General features: G+C 50.1%; 6 protein-coding genes across 6 annotated transcripts; 4 read left to right on the top strand and 2 right to left on the bottom strand.

The window, feature by feature from the left end:
- Positions 1–253: 253 nt before the first annotated feature.
- FIBRA_08444 (uncharacterized protein) lies at positions 254–1,339 on the bottom strand (the record flags this gene model as incomplete). The annotated part of the gene is made up of 5 exons (XM_012330094.1): positions 254–383; positions 438–837; positions 894–1,074; positions 1,135–1,212; positions 1,256–1,339. 5 exons carry the CDS (start codon positions 1,337–1,339, stop codon positions 254–256), a joined length of 873 nt encoding a protein of 290 aa, XP_012185484.1.
- A 1,539-nt stretch (positions 1,340–2,878) lies between these two features.
- Positions 2,879–4,190, top strand: FIBRA_08443 (uncharacterized protein; the record flags this gene model as incomplete). The annotated part of the gene is made up of 3 exons (XM_012330093.1): positions 2,879–3,254; positions 3,338–4,043; positions 4,109–4,190. The coding sequence occupies 3 exons, from the start codon at positions 2,879–2,881 to the stop codon at positions 4,188–4,190; spliced, it is 1,164 nt and encodes a 387-aa protein (XP_012185483.1).
- Positions 4,191–4,413: 223 nt separating this feature from the next.
- FIBRA_08442 (uncharacterized protein) lies at positions 4,414–7,541 on the bottom strand (the record flags this gene model as incomplete). The annotated part of the gene is made up of 6 exons (XM_012330092.1): positions 4,414–5,133; positions 5,185–5,566; positions 5,625–5,791; positions 5,843–6,033; positions 6,088–6,313; positions 6,369–7,541. 6 exons carry the CDS (start codon positions 7,539–7,541, stop codon positions 4,414–4,416), a joined length of 2,859 nt encoding a protein of 952 aa, XP_012185482.1.
- Positions 7,542–8,794: 1,253 nt separating this feature from the next.
- On the top strand, positions 8,795–10,613 carry FIBRA_08441 (uncharacterized protein; the record flags this gene model as incomplete). The annotated part of the gene is made up of 8 exons (XM_012330091.1): positions 8,795–9,047; positions 9,103–9,207; positions 9,271–9,311; positions 9,368–9,644; positions 9,698–9,832; positions 9,883–9,967; positions 10,019–10,112; positions 10,170–10,613. 8 exons carry the CDS (start codon positions 8,795–8,797, stop codon positions 10,611–10,613), a joined length of 1,434 nt encoding a protein of 477 aa, XP_012185481.1.
- A 264-nt stretch (positions 10,614–10,877) lies between these two features.
- Positions 10,878–17,528, top strand: FIBRA_08440 (uncharacterized protein; the record flags this gene model as incomplete). The annotated part of the gene is made up of 18 exons (XM_012330090.1): positions 10,878–11,155; positions 11,207–11,428; positions 11,476–12,289; positions 12,351–13,014; positions 13,064–13,503; positions 13,562–14,165; positions 14,220–14,390; positions 14,444–15,009; positions 15,056–15,125; positions 15,182–15,511; positions 15,559–15,802; positions 15,854–16,339; positions 16,401–16,539; positions 16,595–16,666; positions 16,722–16,811; positions 16,861–17,074; positions 17,131–17,280; positions 17,332–17,528. The coding sequence occupies 18 exons, from the start codon at positions 10,878–10,880 to the stop codon at positions 17,526–17,528; spliced, it is 5,751 nt and encodes a 1,916-aa protein (XP_012185480.1).
- A 273-nt stretch (positions 17,529–17,801) lies between these two features.
- Positions 17,802–18,415, top strand: FIBRA_08439 (uncharacterized protein; the record flags this gene model as incomplete). The annotated part of the gene is made up of 6 exons (XM_012330089.1): positions 17,802–17,820; positions 17,874–17,906; positions 17,964–18,000; positions 18,060–18,163; positions 18,217–18,339; positions 18,399–18,415. 6 exons carry the CDS (start codon positions 17,802–17,804, stop codon positions 18,413–18,415), a joined length of 333 nt encoding a protein of 110 aa, XP_012185479.1.
- Positions 18,416–18,828: the final 413 nt, after the last annotated feature.

Here is an 18,828-nt window from a genome sequence, read left to right as displayed (position 1 = left end):
AGTCAAGGCTGTCTAGTGTAGGTGTTCATTGACATCAACTTGACCTAATACTTAAGTTGCTTTTGGAAATAGAGAGTTAGGACAGTAAGTTCAAGCATTGCACTCAGTGTGTATCATACAGTCAGAACACAAGACTCCGTGAGCGTGCCCAATAATATTATGCGTGCATGCAGAGATTTTCATGTCGTACGTGTAGCATACAAAGCATGGCATAATATGACATCGAGTGAAAAGCAGGAAGGAAGAAAGATGTTTACTGCTCAGCCGCCCGCTGTCTCCTCCTGACGTCGCGCTCCTCGGTGATGGTAAGCTTGGTACCCTTGCCTTTAGGCAGGGATATCCATGGCTTGATGCCCTCTCCAAGAACGAAAATGTTAGAGATCCTGTCAATAGCATCAATACGGGCATCATCGTACGACACAACTATTGCCACATACCGCGTCGCGAATGTCCGATCCAAAGAATCTTTCACATGGACGATATCGAATCCACCAATGTGCTTCTCACGGTGGACAATCACACCAGCACGACCCATGTTGCGACCACCGGTGATCATGACGATGTTGCCGGTGTCAAATTTCACAAAGTCCACGATCTTACCCTGTTCGAGATCGAACTTCACGGTGTCGTTCACCTTGATGGCAGGGTCAGGATAGCGGATCGTGCGGCCGTCGTGTGTGACGATGTATGGAACACCCTTGTTACCAATGGCCATTTTGCGGACCTTAAGGAGCTTGTAGGTAGCTTCCTCAGGAGTGATGCGGTGGATGGTAAAGCGACCCTTGACATCGTAGAGTAGACGGAAGTGCTCGCCGGACTTCTCAATCGAGATGACATCTAAAAAGCTGAACATTCACCATTGTCGTCTGCTTCCGGCCAGTAAAGAAACGCACCCATGAAGCCAGCAGGATATGTGGGGTCAGTCCTGACCTTTGCGTCGACCTTAATCAAGCGCTGCATGACGATCGACGTGACTTCCTTGCCGGTCAGAGCATACTTCAGCCTATTGCGGAGGAAGATCGTAAGAGGGAGACATTCGCGGAGCTTGTGGGGACCAGGCGAAGGACGAGGAGCCTATTGAATGCTAACATGAACCCCCATCGCTGCATCTCTGCAGGATAATTGCGAACGTACGTATGTACCGCTCAGTTTGTCAAGCATCCATGATGAGGGTGCAGCGAGACGCTTCAAGTGTTTTTTGGGTCCTCGGGCCTGCACAAATTGCAAAGAAATGCATCAGCTCAGAGATTCGAACAGCCGCGAGCCAGTCAAACAAGAGATTTCGTAGGTCGCCAGAACCAGGAGTCAGGTGCATCGGGAAGTCAACATCAGCATCCATCCCTCCGGAACACTCTGTACCTCAGTTGGACCGCACAGAATCGTGGAGATAGGGCCTTGGAATCAATTGACAGCATTCTACTGACCATGTTGATATTCTTGCGGGCTTGACGTTGGCGACGGCGGCGGCCTCGAGCTTTCTGTGCTTGGCTACAAAATTGGACTTGCCGCGCTGGGCGCACTTCAGGGCAAGGCAAGCGATCCCACGTGACTGCCTCATCGCGAGGCGTCCACGGCGCTTATCGCAGGCTCTGGAGTTTCCGACTGTTGCGTTTTATACACTCGATGTGCCCGTGCAAGATCTCAACGAAAATAAATATCAACTACATTCACAACCATACAACGACGACAATGTGGTTAACTGTAACTTTTCACTTCAAGCTAGCCCTGCAACTTACTTCTTATTTTTGCCATTCTCGATGTCACGTTCCTGTGCTACCATTACTCTAACAGTCGGTGGCATAGGAACACCCACTCTGGACCATCTTGTACATGAAGCAGCTCTGACAACGCAAAGAAGATGAAGGATGTTGGTTAGCTGTACCTCTCGGTTTTCAGCTTATGGACGCATCGCGATTTTCTGGCCGTTGAGTCAGGTCAGACTCATCTGCATCCATACTATACATTTTCGGCTCGTCCCTCTCTTGATCTCACCTCACTGCGTGTTTTCCGGTACGGTAAAGTCATTGTCTTTGGAATCGCTTCCTTCCCAAGCTCTTGAGTGCGAGACGAATGGGCCGAGAGCCGGAATCCGCCTCGGGGTAGAGGGATGTAATGGCTAAATAGAGGAGCGAGGGGTATACATGCAATGTCGGATAACGGATGAACATATTTCGGTACGTGAGTACATGCAATGAATCTTCTGGTAGGTGAAATGCTGCTGAGCGCTGTCCTTTGACTGTGCAAGCAATTATAACAATGTAGCCAACTTTCCGCGCATTCGGAGATTCTAAGGCATACAAATTATGGACGTGCGATTAACTCTCTTTACCATCTCATGCGATCTACCTTGTAATTTGTACCTTACTCTATCTTCTCCATCTCTCATCACCATTCTATCATCGACTCACTATGATTCCGACCCCCTACCCGATTGCATCAGCCTATACGTCCCTGCCCTCCCTCTGCTTCCGTCTTATTACTCTACACCCATCGCCAAAATCGAATCAACTACGGTGTACATTCTCTATGTACCCTCTGGCCTCTCCACCCGCCTACACTGCGCTCTCCTACACCTGGGGCAGCCCCTACCAATCGCTCGTATACCTAAATTCCCGCCCCTTTCCCATCCGACAGAACGTCCATACCGCTCCCTCGCACATCCGACGTGATGATGAACCAGTCATCCTCTGGGTAGAACGCCAAACGCACTGGCACAGGGGAACAGTTCCTCAACGATCCCGCGCTCGTGGACCGCTGGACAGCCGTAGGTCGGTTGCTGACGAGACCTTGGTGGCGTCGCGTCTGGATCATCCAAGAAATTGCCCTTGCGCGCACCACGCATATCTTTGTTAGCCTTCACTCTATTCCTTGGTCATCTATGATCGTGCTCCTGAGTGAGCTCAAGCGCGAGTGGCAGTGGGCTTTGCACACTGATATTATTGTTCCTGACGTCGCTACGATCGTGCGACTGGCATCGACGAGCAAGTCCATCTTCGATATCACCACTGCCCTCCGAAGGTGCAAAGAAGAGCCATTGAGAGCAGCAGATCTAGGAGCGCTGATGAACATCACGCATCTGTTTAAATCCACAGACCCACGCGATAAGATATATGCTCTCCCCGGTCTTACGGACGCCCATACCCTAACGCACATTCAGCCAGACTACCGCAAATCCGTAGCCGATGTATACCGCGGTACATTCACCTATCTCTACGCACGACACGGCGACCTGAGAGATTTCTCGTGGATCACAGGTCAGGCCGTCGTCCATGATGTAGTTGGACCGTCATGGGTTCCAGATTGGCGGTGGTGCAATGCAAATAATTTTCGTGGGCAGTGAATAATCCAGACCTATGGGCTGATAATGTCGATTCTGTCGAGAATGGTGAAAGCAAGGCCAGGAAGCCTCGGAAGATATACTCCACGGGAGACCCAGTTCTCGCAGGCCCACCCTCTATTGTGAAAGTCAGGTTCTCGGACGACAAGATGACTCCTCCTGGCGTTCAAGTTGATACGACCATGCAAATCGACACGGACTTGATGGTTTATTATTTGAACGAGTATTCCAAAAACTATGATAGAATGCCAATTGTCCCGCAAATTGTTCAGAAACTTCGAGCAGAGGCCGAAGCCAGTGCGAGTGCAGACGGAGGAGGTACGGACGCTGACCTTGAGCCCTACATCATCCGTGGAAGACCCGAGTCTCGTTCCGCATTCTACAGAGTTCTCCTCTCAGACTGCCAAATGCCGTTCATTGACCCCCATTCTGTCTCATTTCTTCGTCTGCCAAAATTTGAACCGGTATTTTTGCCTGTACGCATCCCACCAACGTCAGCCGAGGAGGTCGATACCCTCTTACGCTCCATGCCGGAAGTACAGAGCTTGTTCCATGGTCTGTATCTTGCTGTGACGACCAAGGAGCATGTAGGGATCTTTCCGCGCATGGCGGACATTGGAGATTGGACGTGTGTGCTTGTGGGTGGGGAAATGCCTTTTGTGTTGCGACAGATGGAGGATGGCCACTTTAGAATGATTGGAGAGTGGTACGTGTGAGACTTCGTATGATAGCAAGAGGAAATTCTAATGCTCCTCTTGATGCTGCGTATAGTTTTCTGCATGGAATTATGGATGGTGAAGTCAGGGCAAAGGTAAGAAGGAAAGAAGTGCTTCAAGATATCGTTGTGCGATGAGTATCTTGGGATCATCTGCGAAGGGGCGTTGAGCATGGGCGCCCATTGAATAAGACTGCCTTAGCCATGGTTAGATGATGGACTAGTCGTGGGCGTAGTTCACATAATTATCGCCCTTAAGAGCCTCTTTCTTGCCAGGATTTCCCCATCTTGCATACCGTCCATGAGAATACAAATATATCTTTACTGTTGTTATAAGCTATCCAAATCAGTTCTCACATAACTAATTTTCCTCCGTAGCTCTGCGAACCATGACCTCCAACGATATGGCTCGGTACTCGTCTCCATCCGGTGCCCAGACGGCGTCATCGAGGATGTATACGAGTAGTCCGCCTTTACCATCCGCAGTCGGGGAAACACGAAAGAGTGGCATCCTCGATTTCTCGTGTGCACGTCCAGTAGGAACAAAGAGTAAGTTGTGCACAGATGCGTATTCTTCCACAATCGACTTGAACGTGATTTCTTGGGCTCGGGCAGGCCGCGCCTTCGCAGGCGGCTGCTTGGCCTTCGGTGTTGTTGTGCCAGACGGTGGAGCGCGGTGATCGGGTCGCGGGAGGCGCGTTTGTGCGTCGGGTCCCAGTTCGATGGCCTTGTTCATCAATTGCAGGCCCCGCGTAAAACCTTGCGCCACACCTGGCAAATTTTGCACATTCTCTGAGAATGCAGCCTTCCAGAATGAGTACCACTGCACGACTTCCTCAAAGTTTGGAGCGGGCTGGATAAGCCAAATATGCAAGACGTCCAACCATTTCGGGAAGAACTCTGTCTCGAGGAGCTGGGAAAGAATTGTGGGGCGCAATAGGTCTTCCCATAGCAGGACGTCTTGTAGCGGCTTCATGTCTTGACTGCGTGGGTTGACACGGAAGTCTCCGCGTAGTCTGGATCCCAACTTAGGAACCACATACTTCAGCAACATTGTGTCCCAATCTCCAGCGTCGAATACCTGCGGAGGACGTGTGAGTACCTAAGGATGAATTACGCAACGGATGCTCACGTCTTTCCACACTTTGAGATCTTTGGGCATCCCCTCGCCCACAGTCCAGCCTCTCAAAAGACTCTTCACTTTCCTTCTTGCATCGCTCAACAAGTCGTCTAGCCGCAAACCGATGTGAGGCAACCAAGGGAACACTAGGGTTTGCAGTGTAACCTCGCTAGTTCGTGGATTCCAGTCAGCCACCGCTTTCGCCACCTTCGGCAAAACGAGCTGATCGAAAAAGTTATCCCTGATGAAGGGTGGAAGGTAACTAGACCACGCTTCATATAGCCGAACCACTGGTTGTGGGTCATCCGGCGACCATTCATTGTTGATAGACGATCGCACCTTTGGGAGCCACGCGTTCCATAGCAGGCTCTCGTAGGGTGTCATAGGCTTTTCCCTGTGCAGGACGTAAGGATGTAAGGAGAATGAAGACTACTTATAAAAGAACGACATACTCTATGGGCGCGGTGGATATAATCGTGCTTGAGCCATAAACCTGTACGCGGTCCTGAGGCCTGTCATCTTGGACAGTCATTCTGAGAGCTCCTTTCCACGAGCGGAATATTTGAGTAAATGTTAGAGGTTCTTCCAAAGGCTGCCACTGTGCAAGTATCCGACGAATCTATCAGTGGGATCAGTATCAGTGTAAATGGACCTGTGTTGGGAAACTTACAATTGGAGCAATAGCAGCGACGATGACTTCATCAAGCCGGTATCGTTCAAACTCCTTGGAAAACTGTCCGAGCAGTTTCTCGAAGTGAGCGGAGAAGGGTTCTAACGATGCTTCATACATCGTCGACAACTCTCTCGCTTGTGAATTGATGTCATTAACAACCAAATGGACTTGCTGAAGACGTTCAATGACTATTACAATGCGTTTTAAGCGATATGCACATAGATAGCACCTTTGAGACTTACGTGCAGCTTCTTCCTCCACTCTCTTCCGTAGCCGGGCATCTTCCATAAGAATCCACTTCTTCCGCTCCTCAATGCTCCTGGCTTCACGAGCAAGACCATCTAGATCATTTTTACACGCTTCCGTAATGAGGCGGAGATTGTGTCGAACCTCAGGTAATCTCATTGGGTCCGCAGTGGGTGTCCAAGAGGCCAATGAGACGTCCGCAAGCGAGGCAACTTCGCGTGGCTGCACCAATAATGTCAGAAGCAGCTTGAAAGTATAACAAGACCGATGCACGTACTGTAGCACCTGTAGCGTCTATGATCTGACCGAGTCCAGCTTGCGGTGGCTCTTGTCCCGCTTCAGCGATGATCTGCTCATATGTCTTGTGCTCGACTTTCGTCTTGACTTTCTTCGGCTTCTTCCACGCCTCTGCTCTCTCCTCCTGTGCTTTCGTCGCTCTACGGCCTTTGCGCGCAGCTCTTTCATCCTCCTCCTCATCACTGATGGCCTCTCCCCTCCGGCGTGCCTCCGCTTTGGATTGCTCCGTCTTCTCTTTGAACCCCTTGAACGCGAGACCCATGCCCTTGGGACGTAATCTGCTCTCGACTGGCGTGACAATACCCTCGCCAGCAGTACCGAGACCAGTCCCAGCTTGCCAGCCCATCTTTGCTAGCATGCGTGCACCAAACGAGCCCCCAATTTTGCTGAAGTGGAGTCTCTCTTGCGCACTTAGTACAGGTGTTGGGGTGGAGGAGCCACTTCCACCATTACGGAGAAACGAGTTTTGTGTGCGAGAAGCGCCAAATGTTGAAGGAAAATTCCCGGAAATTGATGAGGAGGGAGCGGGAGAGACACTAGGAGACGAGGGTTCAGAGGGCTTGGAGGACATTCCGATTCCGCCTCTACTGAGACCAGAGAACGTCCCGAATGATGCTGATTTCGACGCACCTAAACCTCCAAACCTAGGCTTTTCTTCTGCCTCTTCCTCCTCCTCTTCGCGTATCCGAGGGGAAGGCGGTCGTGAGCGCCCCGATTGATTCGCCTCGCCATCATCTTCTTCCGCAATATCGTCGCTCTCCTCACCAGCTCCATCCATAGATTTTCCCTCATCCTCTTCAAGACTATCTACACCTTCCATCTCAGCATCCAAATCTGTTGTCTTCTCCATGTCCACCTTTTCCCCCGACACGAAAGCTGGAGCTTTCGTCCAATCTTTTCGTCGTCTGTTATCTCCTTCTATGCGTCTTCCAGAGTCTATGCCCTCATCTTCGCTACCAAATACCCCGTAAAGTGCGTCTTCTTTGTCGTTCTTGCGTCGTCTCTTGTGTTTGTATGGATTCTCGAATAACGCTCGCTCTTCCCTCGCGTCCGGGTCGTTGTGGTCGAAGTTGGGGTCGTGAAAGTCGTCAGCGTCAGATACGGGGGAAGAATCAGAGTCGTCATCGAGTAGCTGGCGCTTTCGTCTCGCCATGTCGGTAAAGTCAGAAGCGCGACTGCATCATAGACAAGTGGATGCAGGATGGATTATGTAATCTGTCTGCATCAATGATCGAGATCTCCCAACCAATACAGATCAATGGTCCGAGCCTACTTACTGACTCAATACCATATGTCCAGCTTTCTTGCAGCGCTTATATAGCAGGCATCTATTGCAACTTCGCCAATCGACTCGCGGGAAAGTCCTCTTCGCAAGGCCACGGTTGGAGGAGGAAGATTACTCGAAAGTAGTGCAACTGGGTGGCGACGCTTACTGTTAATGTTCACTTCACCCTAGCTAATTTTAACAAATTATACATTCTGATGACCCTAACTTTAGTTCCCTTGGATCACGCAAGGTGGGACAGCAGATACTTATTTTGGAGTTGAGCTTCCCATTCATACTCGCGTGTCCGAATCAATGCGTCTAGGTACGAGATCGCGTCTCAGCTGAGGGACCGGACAGACTCGAAGGAGAATCAAGTATTGGTGTCATACACTGCCAGTCTTTTCAAAGCTGATGAAAGCCAATCCCCGCCAGTTTCTGGTTTAAACATCTACCGTAAACACTGCCTGCCTGTTGGGTGTTGTCAATTGTGCTGCTTCTGATGCAAATGCACGAATATTCCGTCAATATGGTGCCTAATTGTATCATCGGACTTCTTTTGCGGTCAAGTATGTAGAGCCTGTCATTGAGCCCTGAGATCTTCAATGACAAGGCATATTGCCGATTCTGGACCTTCGCTATGACGAGTCGGACTAGATCATTATTACTTTCGAGTTGAATATACGGACAGTCCAAGATAACAATATAGCAAAACTTTCCCCGCTGGCATTTCGCGCACGCGTTGATATTTGAGGCCTGTGAGGTTCAGCGCGTTTTAAGAAATCTGTGGTGAATTCGAGAAGTCAGGAAGTAACATTAACTGCTACGCGTGACCTGCAGCTTGGGACATGCTGACCTTCCACTTCTTTGCTCAAGATTCTGCAGTGCCTCGAGGCCAGCGTGCCTTGCAATAGGTTGTATGGCACACCACCTGTCCTACACGTTTTATTCATATCATCCCCAATACATTCTCTCGCTTCTCACTTGTACCATATGCCAACTGACAGCGGCCAGGCGGCGTCTGGATCCGATCGCTATTTAGATCTAGCTGCACTCCGCAGGGACTCCGGCTATGAGATAGGTTATCAGGTGGTGCTAGGGTCAGTCCGTAACTTGAGGATCGTTTCGTGACTCCAACCACCATGGCACCGGCTGCATCGATTGAACAGCCCGGGAGTACGGCCTCGTTTGCGAGGTCTCCGCTGAAAGCGACATCAATTTTGCATCGGACTCCATGGAGGCCTCCTGTAGCCACCTCCGCTGAAGGACTCTATCTGACGCTTGAAGATGGACGAACAGTCCTGGACGCGGTCGGAGGAGCTGCAGTCGCGTGCATAGGAAATGGCCATCCTGCCGTGAGGAAAGCGTTGAAGGATCAAGTTGATAAACTGTCTTGTACGTGACTCCATGGCTCGTCTACGAGATGGCTGATTGACTGAGATATTTGAAGATGTCTACAACATGCAACTGTCGAATGAACCGGCCGAGGAGCTCGCCAAACTCTTGATTGAGCAGAGTAATGGAGCATTCGATCTGTGTGGGTTCGTCTCTGGAGGTACAAATGTCATCTCTGCAGCCGTAACAGATGGCTGAAGTTTTCTCTGGGTTATCCGAATAGGAACGGAAGCTATGGAGGGCGTGATGAAGCTTGCACGTCAGGTAAGCATTGTTGGGGCTTTGCGAGAGATTATGCACTGAAGTCGATCGTATTTAAGTACTTTTACGAGACTAAGCAGCCGCAACGAAAGAACTTCATTGCACGACACCTCTCATTTCATGGCAACTCAATCGCAACACTATCACTAGCTTCTCATCCAACTCGACGAGGTCCGTACGAAGATATTCTTAACCATGACAACTTTCACCACGTTTCACCGGCATATGCAAAGCGCTTCCAAAAGCCAGATGAAACAGAAGAACAATACGTTGAAAGGCTGAAGCAAGAATTGGAGGACAAGTTCCTCGAACTTGGTCCGGATACCGTGATCGGCTGTAAGTACGAATATGAATGTGCAGCTTGCATTTGTTCAACAAATCTCGTGTAGTCGTCGCCGAGACAGTCGTTGGTGCTACAACTGGTGTTGTTGCAGCTCCCAAGGGTTATTTCAAGGCTATGAAGTCTGTGTGCGATAAATACGGTGCGCTGTTCATCCTTGACGAGGTAATGAGCGGAATGGGCCGTAAGTAACTCCCTCGGCTTAGCTATCCGGCGAGCTGATGAGACTATCAGGGTTGGGTACTCTGCATGCCTGGGAGAGCTTTGGTGACAATGTTGCTCCTGATATTCAGGCTGTCGCGAAGGGCCTTGGGGGAGGGTGAGCCGAGGCATCATTTTCAATGCAGTACAGCTGATTGATCACCCTAAGATATGCTTCCATCGGCGCAGTCCTGATGTCGAAGAAAGTAGCAGATGGCATTAGGGACAATGCGGGCCTCTGGAAGCATGGCCATACATATCAGGTGAGTACTAGCAGCATTCACACGTATAGATCTAATTCACTGACGTCGTGGATTCAGGCACATCCTCTCGCATGCGTCGCCTCGCTTGCAGTTCAAAAAGTCATCGACGAGGAAAATCTGCTCGAAAATGCCCGGATGCAAGGTGGATATCTGGGTGCACTCTTGCGCGAACGTCTGGATTCCCCGAATGCCGCCGCTGCACCCTTCGTCTTCGACATACGCGGTGGCGGTGCATGGTGGGGCGTTGAATTTGACTTCACTGGTCCTGAAGCCGCGCGACTGGACTTTAAAGGGCAACAGTTCGCCATGATCGTGCAGGCTCGTTGCCTGGAAAAGTCCCTCATCGTCATGGGTATGACCGGAGGCGCGAACATTTCAGGCACCGTAGGCGATCACCTAATGCTCTCACCGGCTTACAATGTCACGAAAGAGCAGGTGGAGTCAATTGTGAACATCTTTGTAGAGAGTATAGAGGAGGTTCTGAGAGAATATGCGTTTTAACGCGCATCCTGTAGAAAGAAGAGTCCAATTGTGCGGTGTAGATTTGTTGTAGTATTTTGTATCCAAGGTCGATGGTGCCAATTGTCAGACCCAAGGTTCCCACTCCAGTTCGGGCGGAGTCTGCGGAGAGCCAAATATACTACGCGCGCGTCCGGAGACGAACAGATTCATCATCCTGACTTGACGCCGCCACAAACCTCGTTATACTGTACCGCCATTCGATAGCCTACACTCAAGGAATCGATGGCCGGCTGCATGCACTAAATGGACTACACCCAAAAACAAGAAGCGACCAGTAGCTGCAGCCCATCCACGTCGCATACCGAAGAACACCTCTCCGCTCCGGGATCTTCCACGGAACTTAAAGTCCTACGCTCGAGCGCAAGGGTGAAGGCCGCCAAACAGAAGGAGAAAGAGAAAGCACTTACTTCCGCAGAGCAGGCTTCATCCTCATCTTCACCGGTCAAACGTGCCCGCGAGACCTCTGCAGCCAAGGGTAAGGGAAAGGAAGTATCTGAAGAATCGTCCCGAGCGAGCAAGAGGTATGTCACTCTGATTCGCTGCCCTGAGCACCTTGTTTATAATCTCCCTAGAGCACGTCGTTCCACCTATCCTGCCACCCCTTCACTGACCATTAACGAACCAACAAGAGATACTAAGGGGAAGAAGCGTGCGGCTCCCGAGAGTCAATCCGAAGGAGAGGAGAACGTCGCTTCATCGTCCACTTCGACCAAGCGACTGAGAACCACTACAAGCGCATATTCTCTACGATCCAGAGTGGAAGTTCAGACCCCAGAAATGACAAAGAAGAGCAGGTTTGTGTCGTTCAATATTGATATATGCGGCTGTTCATATTCAGCAGGTCATCGTCTGGGAAAGGCAAGTCGGCCGCAAAAACCAAAACGATGGTTACCGCAGCCAGCTCGTCTAGACGAGAAGGGGAAGGCATCGATATGGTTGACGCTGAGTGCTTGCCGAATGAGTTGAATCCATCCGACGAAAAATGCGACAAAGCAAACGACCGGGGATTGGACGAAAGTATCGAAGAGGTCAAGGGCGATGGCGGGGACGACGACGACGACGACGACGATGACGATGACGACGATGAGCCGCAAGATGAGGACAGTATAGAGCTGCCAAAAGCACCTACTGGCGGCTTAGACGAGTCGACGGCGATGGCAATCTTTGGAGATTACCGCCAGATAGGATCATATATGATGGGTCTCTCCAGCCGTCTCAAGACTATGCTCAACAATATCAAATCCACTGCGGATCCGACGACACGGCTAGTAACGCTTCAGGAGCTGAGTGAACTTCTGAGTATCAGTACAGAAGACACATTGGCAGGTTCTTTCCAAGTTGAATCATTTACTCGTGAACTAGTCCGAATCCTAGGCGGAACTGGCGGTGACCCTGATGAAGGCGATGACGATGAGGCGCAAGAGCCCGATGAAGATGCCGCTCTTGCTGCGGCGCTAGCTATGAGTACAGGTGGCAATCCATATCAAGGTGACGAGAATTTGGAAGCGCAAGTTCTTGCTTGTAGATGCCTCGCCAATTTGATGGAGGCCTTACCTGGTGTTGCGCACACTGTTGTCTACCACGGTGCCATTCCTGTTCTGTGCAGCAAACTAATTGAGATTTCCTATATTGATTTAGCCGAGCAGACGCTCAGCGTGAGTTGAATGTTTCTCATTAGCTGTGTTATGGGTCTCAATTGCATAACTATCTTCGCAGACACTGGAAAAGATATCAGAAGAATTCCCTAGTTCAATTGTCCGAGAAGGTGGCTTGGCAGCTCTATTGAATTATTTGGATTTCTTTTCCATCGCCGTGCAAAGAACTGCTCTACAAGCTGCGTCGAACTGCTGTCGTAACGTTGCCTCCGAGCATTTTCCCATGATCCAAGCTGTCTGGCCAATTATTCGAAACTGCCTTGGGTACGCCGATCAACGCCTTGTCGAATTTGCCTGCCTTTGCGTTATCCGCGTAATTGATTCATATTACCGCGCCGCTTCTGACAAGTTGGAAGCCCTGGTTGATATTGAGCTTATAAGAGCTGTTAATCTTCTTCTCCTTCCGTCAGGTGGGTCACCATTAATTGTAGCAAGTACTTTTACTTTGTTGCTACGGGCCTTGGCGACCGCCGCTCGTGCAAGTTCGAAGATTACGCTTGTATTGCTGGAGGCTGGTATTGTCGACACACTCTATCAAATCTTGACGGGCGTTCTACCGCCAGTGTCTGAAGGAGGACAGGAGCAAGGCAATGCTGCAGGTGGTCAAGGCCTTGGAGGCGGCCTCGCTGACATGACTGTCATGGAGAACTTGGCACACCGGCCTAAGGATCAAGTAGAAGAGGCTTTAAGCCTTGTTTCCGAGCTTATGCCCCCACTGCCGAGAGGTATATTCGATATGTAATTGACTTCGCTGTGTTTCTTACATATTTCCAGATGGCGTCTTTGATCACAAATCATATACTGAGAAGGCACTAGGACGGCTTGTCAGAGCGAGACATCGGGCTGCGCGGCAAGCGGTAGTTGCAGCTGCCAACGTGTCAGAACCTCTTATAGAAGGTCTAACTCCGCTGTCTGCCTCTGCTCTAGTACCAGACGACGCTGGGGCTATGGACGCAAATGCAAATGACAGTCAGTCCGCTCCAGATGGCGATGACGCACCGCCTCCGGTTCCGGCGAAGGAGACGGGTGTCGATCGTACAGAGTTGTTGCGCTCGAAGCCCGACGTGGTTGGACGCTTCCTCCATCTTCTAGTGCCAATTTTGGTTGATGTATATGCTGCGAGTGTGATTATGCCAGTGAGGGTCAAGACCTTAACGGGCCTTTTGAAAGCAGTCAGCTTTCTCGACGGAGAAGAGCTCAAGCGTGTATTCACTGTATGCCATTTTTCTTCGCACATTCAGGTTTTTTTGGGTTCTGAGCCACATTCCTTAGTTTGTACCTGTCGCCAGTTTTGCATCCTCAATTCTTTCTTCCAAGGATCATCCCACTCTGGTAATTGGCGCGCTGCAGTTGGTTGACATCCTCCTGAGCAAGGTCCCAGGAGAGTACAAGCCTGTCTTCAGGCGTGAGGGAGTCCTTCACGAGATTGAGATGTTGGCGTCCCGTGGCGTCTCATCAAAATCGAAACATGAGAAGGAGAAAGACAAGGAGCTCCTGGACTTGCCTTCGGCAGTGGTCCTTACTTCTTCCTCCGTGCCGATTTCTGCCGCAATGGCAGGTGTCATTTCCGGGTACAAGAAATCCTCGTCCTTGTCCCTTGAACCCGACGATGCCATTACCCTTCGCGCTCGAGTGATCCGCTTCAAGTATCTTGAAGCTGAAGAGGACGCTGACTCAAATGATACATTCACTTCACTTCGTCGATTGGTGGAGGTGTTGGCCGATCAATTAACATCGGAGAAGGATCTCACTAGTGCTCTTGGAGAGTTGGCTGGGCTCTTCGCATCGCCTCATTCATCGGTGTCCAGCTTCGAGCTACTGCAAAGCGGGCTGGTAGATGGTCTACTCCGCTTCGTAACAGATGAAGGCTGGTCTAGTAAGTTCCGCCTTTTTTGATATGCACTAACTTACTTATTGGCTGTGTATGCAGGTTTGAGTCTAACTCACCGACAAGATATGTTGTTCTCCGCTCTGATCACCTTGAAAGGAAGTGGCTCCCTCAATGGACAAACACCGTTGGCGGTATTCGTCAAGAAGCTGCAAGAGAGCTTGACAAGAATGGAGTCGTTTGAAGTCGTCACAGTGGCGCAAAGTTCAGATGGTCGGTGATGTGCCAGATTATGAGGGTATATACTTACATTATTCGCTTGGCAGACTCGAAGAGAAGTTCTCCGTCCTTGCTGGCTCGACAGCTGCGGTTGCGTCTTATTGCTGCGGAAGATTCGGATGTTCCCAAGAGCATCAGCAATATCGTTGTATCCATTCATGCTATCGCAACTTTCCAAGCGCTGCACGACTACCTACGACCAAGGGTGTCGGGGTCGTTGCCGGGCACCTCGCGATTTACCACCATGCTTGCTGCACTGGCAGCGTCTGGGCTAGCCCCTCCCTCTGCCCCATCCTCTGAAGAGCCGTCTAAGGCTCCTTCACGTCCTGCTGTGGAAGCCGAGGCGTCGTCTACTGTTGCTCGTCGGCGTAGTATGCGTCTGAGCGCAAAGAGATCTGTTCCCTTGAACAGTGGTACGGCCGAGACGGTGCAGGCATCAGAAGCACAAGGTGAAACCTCTCACGAAGGAGCGTCGACGGCCGCTGCAACTTCAGAAACGGGCGCGGTACCTGCTTCTTCTTCGGCCCCAGATAGCACCTCCAGTGGTACCACAATGCACGAGGCAGAGTATGCCGCAGAATTTACTGATGATGAGATTGATGTTGACGCTGAGGTATGCCCTCTGATGTTATTTCAATGCGCGTATAACATTGCATTAGGTTGTGGATGATGAGGACGACCAGGAGAACCCAGACGCCGATAAGACAATTAATGTCTCAATTGACGAAGGTTTGTTGTTCATTTCAGTGAAGTAGCAATGCACATATGATTTTTGAAACCCTTAGATGGCTCAAAAGTTGAGGCACAAACTCCTGATGGCACGAGGGTGTCTACACCAGCTTCAGCAAAGAGTCGCCATACAGCGCCCATCTCACGTTCATCAGCATTACCTGCCGGTTCGTATGCAGCTGCAGTCAAAACAAAGCCCAGCGATTGGCACCTGGAGTTTTTTATGGACGACCACAAACTTCCCTTGGATCTCACTATCTACGGTGCTATCCACCAGCACGAGCTACGCAAGAAGTCTGGGTCAACACTGGCGCCCAGCATGATTTGGCAGGGAATTTATAGTGTGAAGTTCAAGAAGGTCCTAGGCCCAGCTCCGACGACTGAATGTAAGTAGTATATTCTACCTAGCTTCTGAATCTGACCTCTGTTCAAGCTCGCGGCGATGAGATTGGATCTAGGAGCCGCTCACCAGGCCCGACGCTATCATCAGTTCCAGAGGATGCCCCGTATGGGAAGATTCTCCGCCTCCTTCGCGTCTTGTATAAGCTTAACGCTCAAGCAAATGATAGACCGACGATTCCTGGATCCCGAGTGGTCTTACCCGAGTCTGCGTTCGTCAACAATAAGCTCTCGGCTAAATTGACAAGACAGTTGGAAGAACCGATGATCGTGGCGAGGTGCGTCGACTCGAGTGTTTGAGAGTTTCATTAGACTCACTTGATATCTAGTTCTTGTCTTCCCGATTGGGCATTGGATCTTCCACAGCACTTTCCATTCCTGTTCCCCTTTGCCACTCGCTACAATTTCTTGCAGTCCACATCGTTTGGGTACGCCCGGTTGATATTGAAGTGGCAGAGTCAACAGACGCGAGGACAAGACAGTTCTAGGCGAGACGATGGCGTTGGCTTCCTGGGTCGCTTGCAACGACAGAAAGTCCGGATATCCCGTCAGCATATCTTGGAATCCGCCGTTAAAGTCTTTGAGCTCTACGGATCGTCATCTTCGATTCTGGAAGTGGAGTATTTTGAGGAAGTGGGAACCGGGTTGGGTCCGACCCTCGAATTTTACTCCCTTGTATCCAAAGAGTTCGCCAGGAAGGACTTGAAAATCTGGAGAGATGCGGATCCGCTCTTGTCCTCGCCTTTTGTCCATCACCCCCTAGGCTTGTTCCCGGCTCCCATAAGTTCAAGCAATGTGACCAACGAATTGGGCCAGTGAGTCATGCTTTCTCACGCGAGATAATGAACTTGAATGCTAACTGTATTTAAGAAAAAGGACTCATATCTTCCGCGTCATTGGACAATTTGTGGCAAAGGCTCTGTTGGATTCTCGCATCATCGACTTGACATTGAACAAAGTGTTCCTCAAACTCATTCTTGGCGACGAGGTGCCTTTGACTATTGACAATCTTAGAGTACGTCTCCCTATGTTTGCGCTCAGCCGTACATATGATCCTACTCCTTTGGCAGCGTGTCGATCCAGATCTGGCGGCCTCTCTTGGACAAGTTCAAAGCTTTGCGTCTATTAATCAGAATGAGAAGGTGCAGAACCTTGTTCACCAGTCAAACTGTGAACACTGAGCTGATATCTTCCCAGATTCGTCGAAAGCTTGGCATGATTGAGAACGTCTCAATCGAAGATCTTGCCTTGGATTTCACCCTACCGGGCTATGATATCGAGTTAAGAGTGAGTCTTGCTCGCAGATTGTCGCACTAGTATTCAAATACTTGCCTAGCCTGGCGGCCGAGACATGCCGGTCACATCGCAGAATATAGACCAATACATACACGAAGTCCTCGACGCCATCTTGGGTAAAGGCGCACAGGCTCAAGCGAAGGCGTTCCGGGAGGGATTTTCAAAAGTGTTCCCAATTTCTGATCTTCAGGCATTTACCACCGACGAACTTGCAATGCTGTTCGGAAACGCGGATGAAGATTGGAGTCTTGAAAGTATGTAAAGCGCACGATGCTGTAAGCTGGGTTGCTAACGTCTATGTACTGTCTAGCCTTAAGCGAAGCTTTGAAAGCTGATCATGGGTTCAATGTCGAAAGTCGTGCCATACGCAATCTCCTGGAGATCATGGCTGAGTTCGACACTCAGACCCGTAGGAGCTACTTGCAATTTATCACCGGTAGCCCTAGGTTACCTATCGGCGGTATGCTCTCTTTGCTAGTTACAAAAGCGTTTTGTGACCGTTCGCACACAGGTTTCCGTGGTCTCAACCCCGCACTCACCGTCGTGCGCAAGCCGCACGAAGCACCTCTGACTGCAGACGACTATCTCCCGAGCGTGATGACATGCGTTAACTATCTCAAACTTCCAGATTACTCGTCGAAAAGTGTAATGAGAGAGAAGTTGCAGACCGCGATGCATGAAGGTGTTGGGAGTTTCCACTTATCATAATCTTCCGAGCGTCCTGTTTTTCATTGTTGTACCCGATAACGTTGTGCTATTTTCATTATGCCAAGTACTACTAGACTATAACACGCATTTGCATCGTTCCTTACGGTTGCATAGGTTCGCCAATTGTAATGGTGGGAGCCAGTTGTACGCGGGGTCGGGCATTGGTCGGGGAAGACCCCGCTTGCTGACAAAGCAGTTTTGAATATCTCGCGCAATATCTCGCGCCCGTCGGTGCAGGTCAAGCTGCATTCGCTTTCTCATCCTACAACCACCATGTCTAAGCACCATCCTGGTACGTTCAGATGCCTGTCATCGTGTAAGTATGTTGCTCACTCCTACATGCAGATTTGATCATGTGTCGCCGCCAGCCAGGTATCGGTAAGTAGGTGCATTTTGTTGAATTCACCCATCTTGACAGCCTGCTCTCTCAAATAGCCATCGGTCGCCTGTGCGAGAAGTGCGATGGAAAATGGTACGCCGAATTTCTCATGTCCGATGTTTGTGTCATGTGGAGCTCATCGTTTGTCTCAGTCCCGTGTGTGATTCATACGTACGCCCCGAGACACTGGTGCGCATATGTGACGAATGCAACTTTGGTACTTACGGCGGGAGGTGCATTATCTGTGGCTCGCCTGGTATGCGCATGTGTCTTTTCAGCTTTTCCTATCGTGCTGACGCAAACTTTCAGGAATCTCCGACGCATATTACTGCGCGGAGTGTACTAGGTTAGAGAAGGATCGAGACGGCTGTCCCAAGATCGTGAATCTCGGCGCGAGCAGAACGGATTTATTCTACGAACGGCGTCGTCTAGGTACGTATTTGTCTGCTAGTTGTCTAAGCAGTGCTTACTGGTATGCCTTGATTGTACAGGCTTTAAAAAGGGATAGCTTCTGTCTGTGGGTGTAGTACTATACTATGGCTGTATTTATAGTCCCTGTTTTGAATGATTTAAATGTCATGAACATAATGAGCACATGCCATTTGAAAGGGATATGTACATTCAATCTAGATGCTGTACTGACTAAGTGAGCATTGTAAGGCAGTGCCCAAACTACTGCTTCCAATGCCTTTGCCACAAGCCTGATGCATATACACACTTGCACACCATATACTTGCTGTCTAGAGGGAGCTTTACAATGACCACTACTAATGATGCCATCAAGATAGATGTAGTGCATCCTAATAAGTGACAGATGTAATGTTGATGCCAATGTATTTAAGGTTAGGGTTAGAAGAGCGCAGGGACCAAAAAAAAAAAGGCCCGCCCAGCCCGAGGGCCGAAGCGGAACAGGAAAATATT

Source organism: Fibroporia radiculosa (genome assembly GCF_000313525.1).
Source record: "Fibroporia radiculosa TFFH 294 genomic supercontigs, scaffold297, whole genome shotgun sequence".
Lineage (NCBI taxonomy): Eukaryota > Fungi > Basidiomycota > Agaricomycetes > Polyporales > Fibroporiaceae > Fibroporia > Fibroporia radiculosa.
This window is presented reverse-complemented; position numbering and strand designations above follow the sequence as displayed.